The sequence below is a fragment of the Columba livia genome, chromosome Z, assembly GCF_036013475.1.
Source record: "Columba livia isolate bColLiv1 breed racing homer chromosome Z, bColLiv1.pat.W.v2, whole genome shotgun sequence".
NCBI lineage: Eukaryota > Metazoa > Chordata > Aves > Columbiformes > Columbidae > Columba > Columba livia.
The window spans coordinates 60,960,895-60,982,958 of NC_088642.1; the positions used below are offsets into that span (position 1 = coordinate 60,960,895).

Below are 22,064 nucleotides of genomic sequence, written 5' to 3' on the forward strand. Positions count from 1 at the left end.
TTTCAATTAAATTCATGAAGCTATGCGTATGGGAATTTATGCCAAAGAGCTTGCTAATGCTGGCTCAAAATTTGTTGCTGAAGATGATATATATTTGCTAACCTAAGAATGCATTTTCCACTGTCCAGCTGCTAGTTAAGAAGATTAATGACTGCTTTGTAGCTCCAATTAAACTCCTTTATCACCAACAGGGACCAAACAAGTTCGATTTCAAAAGTACTGCTTAAGAAAGAAGACCAGGGCTGCATAACACTGACATTTTATTAGAATTCATTTGTAACAAATGGAACTTGTGTCAGCAAAGAACTGATTTTCATACAGACTTTCTTTCGCCACCAATGTAACGAAGTAAGAAAATAAAAAGCACGCCTTTCATTCTGTAAAACATTTATGCGTACTACTAATTAGAGGTAATTGTATCTTTTTTAACAAGCCATTTTACAAGGTAATTTTTTAAATTTTTCAGTCTATGCATCCAAAACAAGAGCAAAGAACACAATTTTTTATCTTTGTAAAGACACTCCAAGCTTGAATGGCAAAGCCACATAGCGGATGGTTATGATGAGACCTGCAGCCTTCTGATATCAGTGGAGTATCAGGGCACAAAAACAAAAGAAAAAAAATAAAAAAAGAAAGTAAGAAAAAAGAAAAATAAAGAAAAAATAAGAGAATAAAAGGAAAAAAAAAGCAGTTGTTTTTTTTTTTTTTAGTCATTGCAAACATTTTTTCCCCCTTTTTACATATTCTGTGTCATTTAAATACACACAAGTGGATTTTAAAAGCAGTTTCTTACAGATGGGTTCAAGTTATAACATTATTGGGTGTAGAATCAATAGGGCAGTGCATAGTACAAAGGTATATATAGAAAGTGCAAATCTCCCTAGAGGGCCACTCCTTCCCCCAGCCGTGCTCTCCACTATCTAACCAGTCAGAATTTTTTTTAAAAAAGAGCTAAATTAAAATACTGTATAAATCATTTTTACATATTTTGTGGGTTTTTCCCCCACTGCAACTAATTACAAAATTAGACATAACTACACATATAAACGTAAATAATAGCACCGCACTGGTTATGCTGATGAAACCAATTTTAAGCTTGGAAATGTATGATGTTTGCAGACAAAGATGCTTGCAATTTAAATTAACCGTAGAATGACTATTTATAAGAATACAGAAAGTGGAATGCACATCAATGATGCTAATAGTTATCTTAAGATATATAAAAAGTAAAAGAGATATTTAGTTGTGCAACAGTTTTCCTCACAAATCGGCTCTGCTCCTTGTTTTTTACTTTGTTTCCTCATTTTCTTTTGAGCTTGCAAGACAATCTTCTAGAAGAATACTCTGATCCTTTTATGGATCAAATGTGCAAGAATCTTTCCTACTCTATGCTTCCAAAAGGATGCTTTATTTTATTATTATATTTTTCTGATCCCTTACATTTGAGTTGAAGAACATGATCACACTGCATAACCTGACACTTCAATAATTATTTTAAAATACAAATCAGGAAAGAAGATAAAGAAACATAGTGCACATTCTTCTCTGGTTCAGATGTAAGTTATAGAATCTCATTCTGAGGTAGCCTTCTATAATACTTCTATTCCATATATATATATTTATATTTTTGTTTTGCTTTTTTTTTACTTTTTCTTTACAAAAGTGCTCAAATACAATGCTTGCTAAAGTTTGGTCTTTCACATTTTTCTTTCTGCTAGTGGCTGGAAAAGTGGAAGAAGAAAAAAGTTGAGGTCACACTGATAAGCCATACCGATGCTCCTATTTGAAACTCCAAAGAAAGAATTCCTTTGATACTGATGTACTGACAATGGCAGAAGGCATGATGGAAACCAGAGTCAATGTAGATGGCACCCTATTAAGACTCTCCTAAGGTACTTTGTGCTATACACAGAATTTTCTTTGTTCCCTGGAAGGAAATCTAGTGTCATTCTCAAATATATCCTGTGGGCTTAGTCTTGCTAGCCCTATATGAACCCTCCCACTGAAAGAAGTGGTTTAACTTTAGCGATCTGTTGACACAAATGAATGAGAAGGACTTGGCCCAAAATAAAAAAAAAATACTACTAATAAAGAAAAGATGCATGATCACTGCTAATGTCAACTACTGCTAGTGTATTGCTACATCGCTGCAATAGTAACACTATAACAACTGACACAGTGGGTTTGAAAAGCCAACAAGAAATAGATTTTAAATTTGTGTGTCTGTTACTGGAAATATGGAATGATAAAGGGCCTTGACTACCTATGTGTTTTGGGTTATCATTTATTACCATCCATACTCAATTTAGAACTGGAAATGCATATTTTCAAAATTGTCTGATACATGTATTAAAACGTTTGAATAGAATAACAGAGATATGAACAACTGAACTAAATACAAATGAAGGCTAACTTAAAGAAATGCTATTCAAAACAGGCATCAAATATAAGGCACTCTAAATGTAAAATTAAAATAAAACCCAGCATCCCCAAACAATGCTGTATGCCACAAAACTTTTGATTTCACAGAGCAACGTTGTGTTTGGCTTTGCCCTGTTACATATGATAAATGTAAATTGTATAGCGCACACTATAGACAGTATACTATTTAATACAATTTTAAAACATCTTAATACCTAGTATATTACAACATTCTCCCCTCCTAAAGGGATATGCACTGACCTTTTCCACATGCACACCTCCTACCTTTAATAATATGATTTCTTATTGCACTATAGTGTTATAAATACTGAACTTCACTGGAAGCCTAAATCACATACTCTGTGTGCGTGTGTGCATGTGTGTGCGTGCGTGTGTGTGTTCAAGTGGCAAGGTGGATAGAAATATCTGGGATAGAGATAATGTTCAAATATCAATGATGTGCATTCCTCGTTTCCCTTTGAAATAGAAGTTTATGGACCTTGGAAATGCAGAGATGATCAAATACTAGTTTAATATAATGGTAGTATGCTGAAAAACTATTCCAATGCTTTGATAAATCCAGGTATGGAAGAACTGTTATGCTTACGTGTATGTGTGTGAACATCTACCTATCTGTATCTCTGTAACTATACAAAGAGCTTGATAAGGGTAGACAGTAATACATACATATAGTTATATATATAGAAAGAGAGAGGGCGTGGATGTGCATATGTGTGCGTGTGGGTGTGTGTGTGTGTGTGTGTGTGTGTGTGTTAGCAGCATCTTTATACTTTGCGCCTCCCTGTTGATTCCAAAAGAAACTGAAAAGCCCCATTTTGATTTAACTGATTACAATGAATATTTTCATAAAGAAAAATAAAACAAACAAAACTGTAAAAGTAATATCTAACAAGACTGTGGTACTGTAGATAAATATAGGACTGCACAAAAATGTGCAAATTTTCAAATTATTTAACATCTCTACAGCACGAAATTACAGATAACAATTCTACAGCTTAAAAAAATCTACAGATTTAAACAAAAAGATTAACAGTTATGCAACCTTTTCTTTAATTCACTTCATTGAATGATAAACTCTTGTTAAAAAAAGGAAAAAGTTTACACAGTTAAAAATGAAGCACAGGTCAGCAGTATCTTTACAATACTAAAAAACTAAATCAAGGACTTTCTTTTTAAACATTCCCACATTTTCCCTAAAGTGTTACGATGAGCAGTATGATGGGAAGGGGTGATGTTGAAGTAAAGAGTCCACTTTGAGAAGCCAGGGCCCAACCATTTAACAAACATCTTGCACTGAACTGAAGTTCTCTCAAAACTCCTCTTTGCAAAAGCATGCAATCCTGAACAAGATGATCTTTCTTTCTGATGAATTTCCTCCTCCCTTTAACTTCAACCGATGTCAAACCCTTGAGGTATCTGTCAATGAGATCCTTCAGACGCCTCAGTGGTCAGGATTCTTTTATTATGGTTAGGTTATTAAACTGTGAATTCTTGGTCCACATGGAATAGGGTTTTTTGTTGTTTCTATGTATCCCCATTAGTTTTGTTTGTTGTTCTTTCTTTTTTGTTTTCTTCTTACTTTATATATCCCCAATAATCGCTCCTTAGCTAAGAGTTAAGAAGTACTTCTAAAGCACACCGTATGGCTCAGAAGCGGCTCTCTGGATCTTAAAGGGCCTGCAATAAAAATCCATGATGGGTTTTTATGTTGCATAGTGATCAAAGCTGCCCAGGTATTCCAGTGCGGCTCGATAGCAGAACTGGTATTGATCCTGGAAAAAGAAAGATAGAAAACAAAAGTATCAAAAAGCCAGCTTGTTGGTTGAATACTTTGTGGCTATAGACACATACACCACAAAGGCATCTGCAGTTCAGCAATATTCTCTTGCTGACATCAACAGAAAACCAGTCTGAGTTACAACAGATGAAGATAGACACTCATTTAATGGAATAATATTTTCCACAAAATGAAGCTTTTTTTTTTTTTTTTTTGTGCAGAGACTATATACTCATATACTGATCGTTTGTTATTCTGGATTAACATAGCATCAGCATAAAGCTTTCTTCTTATGGGAGCATGCTAAGATGCTTTTCCTCGATGTACATGAAAATAGCAAAATATCCAATTAAATCTATAGCAAATACAACATACTAGGTGACAAAATACAGCACAGTCTTAATATAGAATGCTGTATGGAAAATCACCAGGTTAAAAATCACTTTAAGGAAGCAAAGGAAATCTGAGCCTTTCAGTAATTTTAGCTTTGATGAAGATGTGAAGATATCTTAGCCTGTGGCAAGAAAAGGGCCTAAGAGAGAAACACACAACTAAACCACTTTATTAACATCAAACTGCCTTTCAACCTACAGCTGGAAGCAGAGAAAAGTTCACTGCAGTGAGAGATTTCCTCATACCTCTGGTAATTGCAGCATTTGGCACATCATGTTTTTCTCACCCCCAAAAAACGGTCCTTTTGCACATTTCTGTAATACCGCATACTTATACTAAAATGGCACTTCTGTGTACTCACTTGCAACTGCTACTCATGGTTTAAATGTTAAAAAAAGAAAAAACAAAACAAACAAACAAACAAAACCCCAAAAAATAAATTGCTTCTGAAAGCCATCCAAAATATCAAGATGGTCTGCTTATTTATCTGATAGTGCTATGTGGAAACCCCACATGGTTATAACTGTTAAGATCGCAATTAAAATTCTTTTGGAGATCAGGAAACTCATCAGATACTTGCTTCAGTGTAGTGGCATGATCACTAATAGTTCTTTTCCACTTCCTGTTGGAACAGTGGGAGAACGCATTAGACATATGCCTAATTTTAACTGTATGTGTGGTCCACATGGAGTTTTGGCAGTTTATACTACTGAATGAGAGATTTGTTTTCCACAGAATCGTGAAAGAAATGAGTACACAACACTTCTACTTGCAGCAGTGGGGATGAAGCATAGCATACATAAATAAGTCAGAGGAGAGAGAATATATTGCATAGTTGAACTCTGTATTTGTCAGGTAGGCTCCAAGAAGCATAGTTTTTCTGTAAACTATAGCTATTCCTTGGAAGCAAAATGACAGAAAGCAGTAATTTTTCATTTTGCTTATCCAGAAGAACGAAGGTAATGGATAAGAAATGGAATTAACTCTTCCGTTTAGTCACAGTGATTTACTTGGATAAGTGACAAGATTAAAAATAAGTATTTTTTATTTTTCATATAAGTTTTTATGAAGTTATCTTCTTAAAAATAAGACTATGCAGTTTTATGGAGCAAGTTTCATTTTCTTGTGGAAAATGGCAAACTCTGGGGAAACATTTTAAATTTCACAGGCTGTAATTTAATGTCCAGTGTCAATCAAATTATACTAAATAAACGTATGACCTAAAATGTTCCCCTTCTCTTGTCCTTTTGCTTGGTTCTCCTAACCTGTTTTCTTGGGCTTAGTTCAAGTCTCCAGCTCAGAAATTTAAGTAGAAATTAAGCACAACTGAAAATATTTAAGTATTCTTTACTATGTGACACAGTTCCAAGCATCCAGGCCCAGGAAATCAGTTGACACTACTTTTCCTTATTCTGCATGGCACTCTTGCTAGTACAGATATTATTTACACTGTAGTTTTCCTGGTACTGAATTTACCATTACAATTTTTCAGGCCAAACAGCCACTTGCTTGGTGACATGAAGTCAAGAAAACCATGAAAATAATACAGTGTTAGTCTGAAGCCATGAACAACACCTTCCTCCTGAAACAAAACAAGCAATGGATCCACTTGCAGAAACAATTTGCTTTCTTCTTTATTACCACACATTTCTGCCAGAAATCAAAGGTTCAAATAAAAATGGGTAATGTTTCCTGGAGAACATTTTTTCTCAACTACGATAAGCTAGGATCCACTACTGAAATGATTTTTTCTTTCCCCACCACAAGTATCTACTGCTGTAACAGGAAATAGTTCTTGCAATACCTTTATAGCAGATTTTACATGGTAGCCATATAGCCATTATATAACTTAAGATATAAACGTAAGCACATTTTATACAGTCACTCCTGTGCATTTTTTTGGCTGTGGAAATACATCTTTTCCATAACCATTGTATATGGATACTGTTTTCCTCACCTCTGTCTGTACCATGGCTGGCCGCTGCGTCCTTAACATTTTGACAGTCTGGAAGATATCTACAACACCTTCGTATCTCATCCTTTCTAACACAATGCTCAGGGTAATGAATACTCCAGTCCTTCCAACACCCGCACTGTTGCAATAAAAGAAGCAAAAGGAAAGGAAAAAAAGAATGTTAATTGACAGTTAATGCTGAAAGAATTGGCTGACAAATTATCAGTGGTTACAATACACCATATGTCTACAAATTTCTATATGGGAAAAGGCTCACTAAGCAAAATTCCACAGCAAACTATTGCATTCAGAAGAATAATGGGTCTCAAGCAAATCTGACATGTTATTAAGTACTTCCTGACTCACCAGTCCTCACTGCAAAGTTACTTGTTTGGTTCATTGAGATCTACAGTAATCAGTGTGTGGTGAAGGAAAATGTTTGTTGCCAATGACCTATGGTGGAAATTTCAGGAGAAAAAGGTGATGAAGTATTTTACTGCTTGCTTTGCTTTAACTTGTTCACGTATATGTCCTGTTTTGCACATCTTCAGTGTGATAGTTTCCTTTCTACTTTGAGTTAGTCAGTGGATTTTCAATTAATATTGAAATTGTTCCTACACACTACAATTTAAATAATGCATATACAAAAATCATAAGACAGAGCTTTTAATAAAGTCTGGCAGTCTGGATCTTCAGCTTTCCAATACTGACACATGTATATCATGTCTATCTACAGTAGTCTGAAATGTCCTATTTGACTAGGGTTTGTTTGCTGTTTGTTCTGTTTTGGGTTTCTGTTATTAGGTAAAACCCTCAAGAAGCAACAGAAACTCCTATAATTAATAGACCCAGTATTTATCAGTTATTCATGAAGATGACTCTTGGACAAACAGAGAGGTAACTACATGGAAAAAAATATTTTCCCAGTCTGAACTTGTATAAGCATCCCATCATCTCACTATTAATGCTAATAATTTCAAAACCTTTTCTCCTGTCAGATAGACTTGGGAACCTGGAGATTTACAACACCTGTTCACCATGACAGAGATCCAGTAAATTCACAAGATGAGTGTGGAAATAGAGCATCCAAATTGTATAAAGGTATTTCAGTGTTTGGTCTAGATCACTGCACTTCTAGGGCTATTAAATATATGTGATTGGACTTGGCAATTTTTTGTACCATGTGAACCTTCAGAGAGCTGAAGCCAAAGGACAATTGAGATACAACTTGAAAAAATACAGTCTCAGTGCTGGTTTATCTGTATGTGATGACAACAGCTCTGGCTATCTAGAGCAACTGGAGTGTAAGGTCTGTTTTAACCAATAAGGTAAATTAGAAAGCTAATGTTTCAGAAACATGCTGCAAAAATCCTGCAAAAATAGCACTGGAACCTGCTTGAACTTTATAGAGCTGATAACAGTGACCAGCGGAGTGAAGGCAGTTTACCATTTTCCATTGTCCTTGCTCCTGCTTAACCATTTAAAATATCCAACAAAAAAAAATTACGATTTTCAAAATATGTGTGAGGACTTCTAGCCTCACACATTAGTCAAGTCTTCGTTACTTAAAAAAACCTCAAACCAAGCCAAACAAAACCAACTACTCAGAACTGTTTAATTCAGCAAAAGGAGAGAATTAATTTGTTGTCTTATGTTCTTAAGAAATGAACAAGTATCTGGAGAAGCTACTTAACAAGGAAGACAGACTAATATGGAAGGATCTCAATGCCTGCAAATCTATCAAGTGTATTATTTTGGTAAAGGTAACTGATCCTACTCTGAATGTGGCAAGCATATTTGCACATTGTATCATTTGCAATTAGAAAATACTTAGGATTATAAAGAGTGATTGAAGTCCACATCAGTGCTAGTAGCATTTTAATGATCAGCTGATTTCTTTCAGCATAAGCCAAAGAGCAAACAAAGTTCTGCCACAACATTTAACAAAGCAATGTGACATAGCTTTTAAAGAATTCTAAATTTAGTAAATTATGAAGGCACTGCTTCATGATGTAGTATGATTCATCAAAGTTTGAACAATTAAGAAACAAAGTTAGGATGCTTTAATAAGCCATGAGGTGGTATGGATGCTTTTGTAAGAGAGAAGAGTTTGTTGTTAAAAATACATCTTGAATACATGCTGGGAAAGGGTGGTCTTCATCTCCTGCTAAAAGCTGGAATAACAAGACTATAAATACATAAAAATGGTGGAAGTAGAGAATTTCACTTCAAGTTGAACAGCCCTTTGCTCTTTTAACTATTTTTTAATTAACTGCCTGATGAGGTTAGAAATTTTTAAAAGGTAACACACTGATCTATTTGTAAAAATGCCAGAGAAGGACAAAATTTTAAAATTGTGTGTTGCAGGGGCTTACTGCGTAACAGAGAAAGCAAACTTGTGAAATAGGTATAGAGTGGGAAGAAAACCACAGGCCAAGTGGCACTAGGGGAGTTTGCCATTTGAATAATTTCTCTGTACAAGAGAAATCCTTAAAAACTCATCAGGGTACAAACTGGAAGCAATAATTCCAAGAAAGCTAGGAAAGTGCAGTTACCCAGGATCTGAGGCTTATGAAAGAAAGAAATAAATTTATTTACTAGGGACATTTCCTATTCATGTAAGCTGATTAACATTTATAATGATGATTCGCATTACCAGTCTCTAAAGCTGTCATTACAATGATGATAAGATATTAAACACCAAACCATGATAAACTATACTGGATTTGACTCTCTTTCTACCAAAGCCAGTGGTAGAAACCTCCATAATTTCAGCATAAAAGCTCACACCCAGTTGGAAAGGATGCATAACCTACTACAAGCAGTATTTCATTGCAGTCACAAATGGATAAGTTTGCATGGCACAAAGAACTTAGAAGACCATCAATTCGCTTTCCTATGTATGTCTGTGTAAAGGCATAAATATTTCTCATCACTTCCCTGCTCTCAAAACTCACTAACGTCAGGAAGAATAAGGCTTGTTCTTATCACAGTTGTCCTCCAGTTTTCCTTACCATATGAATCCTAAATGCTGTTCTCCTTGGCAGGCCATACACATTTTTAGGCACATAAAAAAAAGAAGGATTTGATTGGTCCAATAGATCTATTTTCCTAGTCTTTCAGATTAGGGGAGCATAAGGGACTCTGCTGAAACGCACTGCTGTTTTAACAATTTCTGATTGGGAGGACAGGAATCTCTCTCCCTTTGTGCACACATACGCTCGAGTAAACTTGTTCATTTTGTCTTCATGCTATTATTGAGGCATTACTTGGCTTGGAGGACGGACTTGGAACCTACATTAGTATTTTGCATCTCTGTTATATAAATAATAACATTTAATCTACAAAAAATAATTTAATGTCACAAAAAATAAATATCTAAAATCCTAATGGAATTTATAGAAAGCACTTTATTAAATAAAATATAAAGATATGATTTTTGGCCATCTGCTATAGACTCTGGAATACTGTAGAGAAAAAAAAAAAAACAAGAATATTAAAAAAGCCCACCATGGATTATTACTACACAACCTGCAAGCTATTTTCATCTGTGTATCAGTTGTAAAGGAATTAAAGGAACACATCACAGCAAAAAAAATGGGCATTACATTCTGAAGTTAGAACTCACAAATCCAAAACTCAGTGATCTTTCTGACAGGCAAAGTTTCTAAACCATGCTTTCTAATCCATTCCCTTTCTTAAAATAGCAACCGTTTTTATTTGTCTCACCTTGATTGTTACTAATGTGCTACTGTGGTGTAAGTAGCTTGTTTATAGTTAACAATACCCATTAACGTAACAGCATCACTTTTATTACCAGTGGAGGAAAACAAACAAACAAATCAACAAGAAAACAGATAAAACAGATATAGCAGGTTGTGATAAGACTCTTCCTATCACTTTCTGCATGTAGCATTGACCAGATCGTTTTTCCCCTTCATTAGAGACAGATTTGTAAGAAAAAATAAAGTGGTTCCACATATTACAGAAGAACCTTTTCTGTGTAAATGGGATGTCAGAGAACATTTTCTGTCTCATAAAGCAGTCCTATGTGTTCCTCTTCAGATCTTATATTTGATGACATTTTCTGATAGTTCACATATGAAATTCCACTTATATATACATCTTCACTGCAACCAGCAATCAACTTGAGAAAAACATAAATCTGCATATGAGTTGTTTTGAGACTTTTTTCACTTACCTGCAATGAACAGAAATGGGTCCATCCTGACCAAACTGCTCTTTTGTTTTGTGCACTTGGCCTATGAAGTCAATAAATCCTTCTCCAGACTTTGGCACTCCTTGTTCTGGCCAGTCAGTGAACTGGAACTGCCTCACTGTTCGTGACTGGCCATCCTTTAACAAAAGACACAAACAATGTATCCCAAAAGCATGTTCCAGAGGCTGGTAGTCAGTCAAGCAACAACCATAAAGACAATCACAAAACAAGGACATTGAGAGGAGGTGGGGGATGGCTATGATCATGTTTATGAAGTCTCAATCACAGTGCTGGCTGGTGCTGTTGGACACAATAACCCAGAAGTGCTGTTTTATTAACAACATTGCATAAATTCCCTGCTACACTGGATAGGAGAGTTGTCTGACATTCTGCCTGTGTATACGGTATGCCTGAGGCTAAACATTTAACAACTTCACTGGGTTATATGTTGTTTTTTTTTTTGGTTCATTATGTTTTGAATCCTGTGGATTGCAAATTTCTTTTAATACTGAACAGTTAGAATAAGAAGTGTGGCCACAGAATAAGGCCATCGAATCTGACTCTCCATTTCGTAGACATGCTTATCTACTGCATGTCAGGAATATCTTCACTGATAAGACTTGTATACTCATTACCTTCTTTGCAGATGGTATCTTTAATAGTATGGTGTGTTTTATAAGGTGGACATCTGCCTGGAAGAAGACGGGTCAAGAAAAGCCAGTTGTTTAACAAACCATAAACTTGTCTTCACTCTTCGTAATTTCCTTCACTAACAGCTTGGACTCAGTCAAAAACTGAGAAAGGCTTCCTCTCACAAAACAAGTTGGCTGAAGCTGTTCATTCCCTCTGGTCAGGAATACTAACAGGATTGTTTAAAAATGCAGAATACTGCAGCATGGTTATTTTTAGAATGAAGTCACTGGAAGCATTAAATGCCAACTTCTGCTATGTGCCTACCTAATGTGTAAATGGTCAGGACACATAAATAGAACATATATAATACAAATGGTTGAAGTAAATTTGTTCTGGATTTTCAAACACTGTTCTTGATGATTTTGACATTGTCAATCTGCACACCTGGAATGTTTAAAAGCATGGGCATAAAAACATGGGCACATGGGCTACTGATGTGAGCTAATGCCTCTGGACATGTTGTTTCCTAAGCACCAACCTTGCCGTGTCTTCAAAATAGTCTTCTGCTAAGTCAAACTCAGGAAAAATTGAAATTATTATAGGAGATCCCCTCCAAAATCAAAAAGTTATGCTGAAGGATTTTTTTTTTTTCCCCTCTACCGTAGGCACTCAAATGTTACAGACCTTTGAAATGAAATAGAAGTGATTTTAAAAATAAACAAAGGAAAAACCAATACTTTGATCTGATTTTTCCTCTGATACTCTGGGTTTTTGCCTCCCATGTCTCAGATGAGTAAGGAAAACAGAAAACGTGTGTGTCAGTCACTGCTCCATGAGAGGAGAAATATTCACTTCTCTGATTTACTATCTCTTATACTCTCACTAGAATGCTGTGACAATTTAGTAGTTTATTTCTGTGGAACATTTTTGCCTATTTAAAAAAAAAAATTGAAAATACTTACCCAATTTTATATCTTGTGGGCATCAACACAAAGAACTAAATATTACCTACCAAAATGGCATTTTGATAATGCAGACTTCTCTAATAATGGCCTCTGTGATCTCATTTTCCCTCAATAAGACATAATGAAATTGCACCCTTCAGATGGCCTTAGGCACATGACATTAATTAAGAAGACAAAACAATAGGTTGATTCCCTCCAAAATAATCTCCCATTCCTCTGATGTAAAGAATAAAAACCTTCAGTCTGACTCACTTGCAAAATGTTCATTAAGGTGATGGAAGCTCTTCAGCAATTTCTGACCCTGACAGGTACTGACAGGTATTACACTAGAATAACTGTAGCTTTTTAGGGGTAGAAAAGATAAGAAAGACACTGCTTTACTTAAGTCTTGGCTGTCATAGAAAGACAACAGATTTCTATGTGCCAAAAAAATTTCTTTTTTTTTTCCCAAGTGCATTTAAATCAACTGTTTTGATATATTTCATGATCGTAATAACTCAATAATCCAGTGCAAGTTTGTGAAAACGGTTCTGATTTAGTTTTAATGGCAATAACTTCTGTTATTTAATGCTACTTAATGAGCACAGAAGCTAGTTATTCTGGTGTTAGACTAGCACTAAAGCATATTGGGAACTGACCCGCAATTTCTCACACAGTTCCCTCTGCTACTGACATTATAAACAGTGCTGCTTTCTTTTAATGATACACTTGCCAACAGCAGTCCGAATACAAATGTCAAATTTTATTAAAATCTTTACTTTAAATATTGTGACAGTTTGCAGAACTGGTTATCAAAATATGAACTTTTAGATCCCTATGTGGAACAAAGGGCTTTTAATGTATCATCGTATTGACTGGCTGACCATTTGGATTTCTTCTGGCTTCTTTCAGGGGACATTCAATTGTCTTCTGATGAGGCTGTAGAATTTATAACACTCATTTATGGCCATCACTAATAGTTTAGCCTTAAATGAGACTGCCCCAACATATTGACCTCTGGAGTTTAAAGAAAAAGTGAGTATAAAGCAGTCAGAAGCAGTAGATTGAAACAATTACAGAGGTCAATTTCACCTTACAACAATTCACAGCTCAGTTTCAGAAAAAACAAGGAGTTCCATGCCAGATGCTTGCTACTGACATCTACCAAGGCCTTGTGCTTCTTTTCTTGTCCCTGGGGAATAACTGGCTGACTCAGTTCTGCCAGAGCGTAGGTGGTATTCCAACATTATGGGTGGGTTTGAGATAAGAGGGAGAGAGGCTGGTTACAACCATGGCAACATTTATTCTTTGAATACAACAATTTGGTTAGATGGTCTCAAATACTGGGTGAGACAGCCATAAAAGCCTAACTACAGGAAAACGATAATGTACATTTTGGTAAGTAGTTCCCACTTCTTCCAGTGTATTTGGAAGGATCTATAGTTTCCCAGAACACCTAGAAAATTTATGATGGCCCCATGAGCTTGCCAGTGCATTGTTTAACAAACTTTGGCTCACCAAGGCAAAGAGATTTTTAAAATTTGAGAAGCAATGATATGCAATGGTAAAATGGCAGAACAGGACTGCTGCAGTGCATGTATGCTTTGCACTTTTTAAAAAAGGTACATTAATATAAGGTCCAATAAAACTGTTCTGGTAAATCAAGTTTTTTCACCCTTTCAGACTTCTTAGTGGTTTGCTACCAGTAAGTATATACTTTCCTAAATATCTTAGTTCATTATCAACTCTTGAAAGAACTTTTTGAAAATACATTCTATTTGTAGACACTTAAAGTACATCTGTGGCTTTTTGTTATCATTGTTATTTTGTGATCTGTCACATAAGACCTCTTCCAGCTTGAGATGGAATGGATTTTTAAGAGATGATCTACCAAAACTATCAGCACAGTCGCAGTGAAATTGGCTTTGACTGTCTAATGCAAGTGTGGTTATAGACTGATGTTATGAGCCTGCTCTTCTCCACGCTTGCTCAGCACAAGTAGGTTAGTGAAACTTTGAGCCATGTGATTCTTACCTAATTTCGAACAGAATGAAAATCAGATCCACTGTGTCTACAGTTTCTTTCCAAAAACACACTCTTATGTCTCATTTTCCAAATCAAAACATTCATATGCTGTCTTGGTTAGTTATGACACTGTCTAGCTAATTGTTAGTAATACTTAATTCTACTGGAAGCTAACATTAAAAGCAGCAGTCTAGCTAACTACAAGAAAGTCCAATATTTTGGATGCTGACTGGCAATTCTGAATAATCACTCATGTTAGTCTGGACAGTACATCCTGCTACTTTGCTTTAACAAATAGTATTCTACAGTGCTTATAGAAATGGAGGCTGCCAGTAATTCTTCCTGCCATGCAGACTAAAGTGCTAGAAATCGAAAGTCTGAGAAATGCCCAATATATATTTAAAGTTTATGTACCTTTAATCTTATATCAGTGCTCAGCCTTGGACTCAGGAATTCAGATAAGAAATGCAGTATGAAAATGAGGATGCTAGGGTCACAGCTGCATGTATCTGCTCTGCAGATATACAAGAGTGCTGAAAATATGCTATGCCAAAAAATCAAATTATTATGTGCAAAGCTTGTCATGCTTTTCTTATGAATGTTATTTGCTTGGCAGTTTTTAAATCTCAATGTATTAACCTTCATACTCACTCAGCCTAGAGGGTGGTGCAAAACAACATACTTACAGCTGTGACAAAAATTGCCTCCAAAAATGATCAAGGGGGAAATGAGGAAAAAAGGGAAAATGGTCCTCAAATCATCGAATGTATTTTGGCACACACAGTTACTCAGAACTTTACAAAATTGTGCTGCCCAGATGTTAGATCTGAATGAAGTCAATTGTTCTTAAACAAAGATCCCATTCATTTAATATCTTTATCTGCTTTTTGTTTATTGTTTGTAGAAAGTACACCCTTGGGTATTTTATAACAATAATAAAAATTTTTAAAAAGAGAGGAAAAGAACGAAATTGACATTTTCTTTTAAACTTATGTGAACTAGTGTAATACTATGTTAACTTACCCTTGCATCTGTGACCTTGAACTCCCTCAGAATATACTGCGGCATGTTGTACTCTGCCATTGGATCTACCACAAAATACTGATATCTGGCTGAGCGCTCTGCAGGCCAGTACTGGTGGCATTTTTCCTACAAAATAACAAAGTAAAATTCATTTTCTGTTACTCAAGCCCATTACAATAAATTGGTAGAGAACTTTTTTCATTCAGATAAGTGTAATACTCATGTAAAGCGCTACTAGTGACAGGAATATGAACTGTTTGTCTGGCTGTGAACATGAAGTTTCATACCTAGAATAAAGAACTATCTTTAATATTGCATTGCAAAGAGGTTCTCTCTGGTCGTTGTACATCTCAACTCATTTATACTTCTGCTCAGTTCTGTTATTTATCAGTGACAAGAGCTATCCTTACCCTTATTTTAAATACAGAATGGAATTTAAATCTTGGAGGCATTTTCAGTCTTTTTTCTTCTTCCCTTTTGAAGCCAGTCCCCCTGGCCTCAGTCAAGACTATCTCTGCATCCACTAGCCATGTCCTGAATCATGTCTATTCCCCAAATACATGGCCTGAACTTGGTTTCACTTATCACATACCAGTTTTATCTTGATATAATCCTGTCCAGATAGTAAACCATTTCATTCTTTCCATTACACAAAGCAGCACTTGAATGAGTTTAGGACTGTAAACTGGGTGCTGAAACTTTAAAGTTCAGTGCTATGACCACACAGAAGACATTTAGATCTCAAAAATACCACACTTTCTTTTAACATTCTTAAATAGAGATGCTGCAAAAGAGAAGTTTCCATATAAAAAAATCCTAATTGTTCAATAGACAGCAATGCTTTCTCTGCATACTTCAGAATACCAACATGAAAACTCGGTGTCTGAATCTTAGCGTGCCCCACAACAAAATGCCGTGTCTGGCTTGTCTATTGCAGCACATTCTGCAGACTGGAAAACCTTACACAATAATGCCATTGATATTGCAAAAGGAGAAGGAACCTAAATCTTCACCTTTATCTTCAGACATTCCCATAACAGCGAAATATTAAAAAAAAAATAATTACAACAAACATTTCAGTAAAGCAGTATTACAGCAGTACTTACTCTGCCCATTTCTCTTAGCTTAGTGAGCATGACCACAATTGTAGAATTATGCTCCCAGAGCATTCTCCAGAAGTCTTCAGTTGTTTCTGCTAAAGGACCCTGTGTAGCTATGTAAGCTTTTTGTTGCCTATGTTCAAAAAGAATTAAAAAAATATTTTAATCAAAAAAGTGAATTGATACACATGTTCTTTGTTTACATGTAAACATAATCTAGAGGAAAAATGTATATACTATTAAGAGCATTAAAACCTTATTATGATTGTTTAATCAAATAATGGTTTTTTATTTTTAGAACTTCGTGAGGGAAATTACTCTGTTAATATTATGATGTATCTCTTTATCATTATTATTTAAATTTTAATGCAACTCTAATAGCTCAATTTTGTGTGCTGTAAAAGGCACTTAAGAAACAGTTGTGCTGGTTCATTTTGTAGAAATAACTGTCTAACAATCTATTAAGTTTAGGAATTATAGCATCAAACAGTTTCTTTATTAACTCCTTTTCAACAGCCTGATGCCTCCAGCAAAAGTAAGGCAGGAAGAAAATTCAGGACTGGAGTCCACTGCACTTCCAGGCCTTAATATCCTACTAGTGGAAGCTACCATCAAGCTGTTAAAAACTTCTGGATCAGGAGCTTTACAAGTTGATGACCAGTTCTCATTGTTCCTGCTACTTTCAGTTAACTGAAACACCTGTGTGGGTGACACTGGAGATGAAGGTTGTTTCCAGTTATGAGGGTCAGAAGATGATCTCTGTGAGTTCAGATACTCAGGTACACCTAAACTGCTTTTGGCAAACTATATCATTTCTTCTTCATGACTTCTTCTACTTGTTGCTTAAGTCAGCTGAGGGCATATTGCTCTGTGTTGTCATGAAGATGCTGGTGGGCTACAGAACTGTTTATGTATAAAATGCTTTTGGTGGCTAGGTCTAGTGTTAATCAGTGTTCCAAGATTATACATTATCACTTTGACACAGGGAGTGTATCTCCTGTATATTATTTTTACGTATCTTCTTAAGCAGAATAGTTGTGAAGAAATTGGGTTTTCAAATCATGAATGTGTTTATAATCTCAGTAACTTTCAGCTTGTCAAACATACTCAATGGCTTAAAGGTAGATAAAAATACAAGGTTTAAGACTCTGTGTCCTTTACAGAGTTTTCCTCTATTGTGTGGATGAAAATCTAAACTTTTTATTAATGTTTAAAGACCCACTCAACCAAATATGGCATGCGCAGATAAACAATAGTAAATTTCCATACTAAGATTTGTTATTTTTTATATAATTATGTGAATAATTTTGTTAACTTTTAAAACAGTCCACATGAGAACACATCAACATTAGTACCTGTATCCATCAATGAAACTGGCGTTAATATAATCAGAGCCTTCCACTCCTCGTATTGGCTGCAAGCATACCCTTGTAGACTCATATGGCATAATATTGACAAGGCGATTTTTGAATTTATTACATGGAAGATTGGCACTGATGAATCTTGAAGTGTGAGCCTTAGAGCTAGCAAGACGCTGTTGAAATTCAATTAAAAGAATTAAGGCCAGGTATAACAAAACCAAATTACACTGTCAGATTTGAGGATGTCTGCTCATCATCCATTTACAAATAATTTAAGTTTCTGTTTCTTTTCCATATTCTATTGCATTACTTTGCATTATTTTTAAAGCTTATTTTAACACCTTAGAAACGTTTAATGTCTGCTCGATTAATGATATGGACAAACTTGAGTATTAAACCTCTACAAAACCACACATTTCAAGTTATTGGAACAATAAAGGAACGGCCGGGTTCAAACATCCTCACTGAACAGTCCTTGTCTGGACACCAATTGAGAATAGAACTGTAGATTTTACAAAGGATCATCTTCCTAATTTAAAATTTTAGCCTGCTGATGTCTTGTCTTTTGATTACTGGAAACAACTGGTGGAGAACAGAGCAGCATTAAGTGTTACAGCATTTGTTTTTGATTCCCCACAACATAAAATCCCAGTACCTTAAACTCCAGTTCCATTCCTGTAACATTCTCGCCTGTTTCTATCTGTGTCAGCTTCTGGATATATGCATACAGGTTTCTGGCTGGCACTTCGGTATTTCCACAAGTCACTGCTTCCAGCAGTGCATCATGTATAAAGATGTATTGGTCCTCAGTTTGAACCATGTAATTTCTCTGTGCTCTCATTAGAGTTACGTGGCCATAAATATCTACAGTCTTTTCATGCTTTATTCTCTCTAACATGGCATCTATCACAATGAAACAGCCAGTCCTGCCGACTCCAGCACTAAAAGAAATGAACAGAGGTAAAAAAACAACATGAAGGACTATTTCATGCATTGTGCTTACTTTTATAACAATCAATTTTTAGAGTTTTTTAACAATGATTTGAACAGCACATTTCTCTGAATATGAACATCAGCTATTATGAAAGAGGTCAGTGCCCTGAAATAAGTAAGCTCCTTTAAAACCCATTACAAGCAACTGAGAACTTGGAATGCTTCTATATGAGATCTTTGCATCTTGCAATTTCAGGTTTAATAGAAATAAGACACATTGCAATGTCTTCTAGAAATATGTGTTCTTAAAAATGGAAATTACTGGAGATGACAAATTCTCTAAGAGTTCAAGCTTTATTTGTAGCATGATTTTTAATTGATTAAACATGCCATTGTTGCTATTCTGTTTACGGAGGCGACTTTATTGCCAAACAATAATGTTATAAAAATGAGTAATTTATTTCTATCGTGCTTTGGAGGTAAACTTTCTATCCCTCCCCCAACTCTGGCAGTAGCACTCCTAATAACACTTTTTTTTTCTGTCCTCTGCTTTTCCACTTAGTCAGGCCATGCTGTTACTCTTTGCAACGCAGAGCCATGCCCAGTTAGCCTATGCAAGCTGTAGGCTAGGGAAACCCTCAGCTGGAAATCCTCAGCTGGCCACTAGGATATCTGTCTTGCAACTGTGGGAAAATGTAAGAAAGATCTGGAATGGCCAGACCCTGCATCAAGATAGTCATCACACCACAAAAGACAGATTACAAAAGAACTAAAATGTGCCTAAAGACAAAGTTTGAAATCACAGCATTCATTAATGTCCAGACTGGGTGAGTAATTTTTATTAGACAGAGGGAAAGTTAGTGCTTCCTCACAGGTTCTAGGTTAAGTTAGTTGCTGATTTTAGGCAGGAGCTGAAATGAAGTTACATCAACCCTGTTGAGGCCAAAGAAACCACTGCTTCTTAGATCTCTGCAAAGCAAGGGATTCCTTAGGAACAACTCTGAGATAGAAAGTTGCTTTCCTATCTTTGGTGGGACTTGAGGGTAGAAGAAGACATGGGTCAGCTACTCTCAGCTTGGTACTGGAATAAACCTTGATCATGAAATATTTATATAAGGAAATACATAGTCAGATTCAAGAGAATTAAACCTGTCTCAGCTAAACTAGTTAACAGCAGTTTATTTTTGATACCTGCTGTCAAAATATGTCAGACTTTCAAGGGTTTTCAGTCATTCCCTCTCTGTCTTAAAGGTGTTGTCTGCTGCATGCATGGGCTACCTTTAATAACTTCTGAGGACAATGTTATGCAACCAGGAGAGGAAAAAGAGATTTATGGTTCTCACCTTGATGTGATCACTGTTAGTTACACATGCTACTTTATCGCACATTTTGCTTAACAGAATAGGAATTATGTAGAAGGAATAAGAAAAAGACTACAGAATACACAAGAACAGAAAATATACTGAAGGTCTGAGTATGCAACTTGTGTGCTAAATTGAGCCATTTTTCCTGAAAACTCTATAGAAATTATTTTACAGATATGTCTGAACATCAACTGTACTGAATAAAATCTTCAGATGGATGACTGTCTTTTTACAGCCATGCATATGACTGAACTTAATGAAGTTTTGTTTCAATTATTTGCATGCATGTGGCTATATAATGCACAAATGTGAAACAGAAAGGGTCTTGTATATAATTTTTAGAGTTGGAATCACATCATGTCTGTGAAAATGAATGATAGTTTCTGGCCTTCTAAATGCTTAACTGTATTCAGTTAGTGATATGAAATACAGTACATAGCATAGCAAGCAAAAGTTTATAAACCTTCAAGACATCAACATTATCTAAGTTAAGGATATCTACGAATTGCTGTGTTTTGAAAAGAAAGAGAGAAATAAAAATAATTTCAATCCAGCTTCTAGAGGACAGTTATAGGAAAACTAAGATTTTCTCACAGTTCCTAAATTTTCATGAAATATTAAATAAGTCCATCCTGAAATCAATAAGGGTAAACCTTTACTTCTTGCATGACACTTTAAGAATCTCTGACAGCTTCCAGCAAACTGTATTTACTTACAACCGTATCAGAGAGAAGCACAGAGTAGAAAGATGTTTTAGTCTCACATCAGGTAACTTTGGTTCTAAGATTCCATATCTAAATATTGTTAATCATGTATTATTGTCACCTGTCACCCTTTCCAGAAGCAGATCCCCTTTCAAATAGCTGAGGACTTCTGCTAACAAACCGAATGCATCAATCTCAACTTTCTTAGATGTCACTCTGACAAGAATTAATTAATATTCTGAGATTAAGAAAACTTATCAATCAATTATATTGATCAATGGGAGTTCTAGAGAAAGAAAATATACAGACGTATGAAATGATGGTTGTCTTAACTAAATGGAAATTCATTTACCTTATATAATAAAAGCTCTGCATTCCAGGAAACCTTAGTGACCTTAACATTGGTAATAATCATGAAGAAACACTCAAAAAATTGTCTCACTTTCCCTTTATTTTTTTTTTAATTGCAAAGAAATCACCACAAGTAGCACACATTTCTATGTTAGATCGGTTTAAATTAAGTTTTAAACCATTCCTTAAATGATTCCTTTTCACATTCAGTTTTTATCAGCCTAACTCTTTCTGGCCAAGTGGGAAACAAGAACGTTTGACAGTACAGATGTTTTCAGTAGTTTAGTATATGGTTCTCTTTCCTATCACATATTAATGAATTAATGTTCCAGTACCATGTTTGTAACTGAATATGCCATTTTTCAGACCAAACATTAAGAGGTTTACTGGTACCTACAAAATGAACCACAAAATTCCCACTCAGTTAAAAGCTTGCACTTTCAGCTGCAATGAGCAGTTTTCATTTCTTCTCTTCACATTTTGTATTATCATTTATATATTTATTCTTCCCATAAGCAAACTCAGAGAAGAATAGTTATTAGCATACTGTACCAAAGAAGATATTTGCTGGTTTTACAGGTTTATGCAGAGGTTCTGAAGATCACGACACCAGACCAAAACACACTACTATGTACCAATGCTTTCTTGATAAGGATGGAGGGGCTGACACACTACATTTATTGAGCGTTTGGTTCTGCTGGGCTCCTGACACACTCCTGTCTGGATCATTTTATCCAGCAAGATATTTTACTACCTTAAGGTGTTTAGGACATTCCAAGTCTGCCAATTGTATATGAGCTATGTGTCTGCCACACTACCCTTTTTGGTTTCCAGGTAAAAA

At 35.4% G+C, this 22,064-nt stretch overlaps 1 protein-coding gene across 10 annotated transcripts in view; it reads right to left on the reverse strand.

Annotated features, from left to right (window-relative positions):
• Positions 1-243: 243 nt before the first annotated feature.
• Positions 244-22,064, reverse strand: part of PTPRD (protein tyrosine phosphatase receptor type D) — a 366,746-nt gene continuing 344,925 nt past the window's right edge. For all 10 annotated transcript variants that reach the window (XM_065046079.1, XM_065046078.1, XM_065046083.1 and 7 more), the window contains 7 exons: positions 18,527-18,812; positions 17,866-18,044; positions 16,517-16,643; positions 15,411-15,536; positions 10,768-10,922; positions 6,570-6,705; positions 244-4,214 (listed from right to left, as the gene is read on the reverse strand). In XM_065046079.1, the coding sequence (XP_064902151.1) occupies positions 4,146-4,214; positions 6,570-6,705; positions 10,768-10,922; positions 15,411-15,536; positions 16,517-16,643; positions 17,866-18,044; positions 18,527-18,812 (1,078 nt within the window). In that variant the 3' untranslated portion in view covers positions 244-4,145. The remainder of the gene's footprint in view (positions 4,215-6,569; positions 6,706-10,767; positions 10,923-15,410; positions 15,537-16,516; positions 16,644-17,865; positions 18,045-18,526; positions 18,813-22,064) is intronic.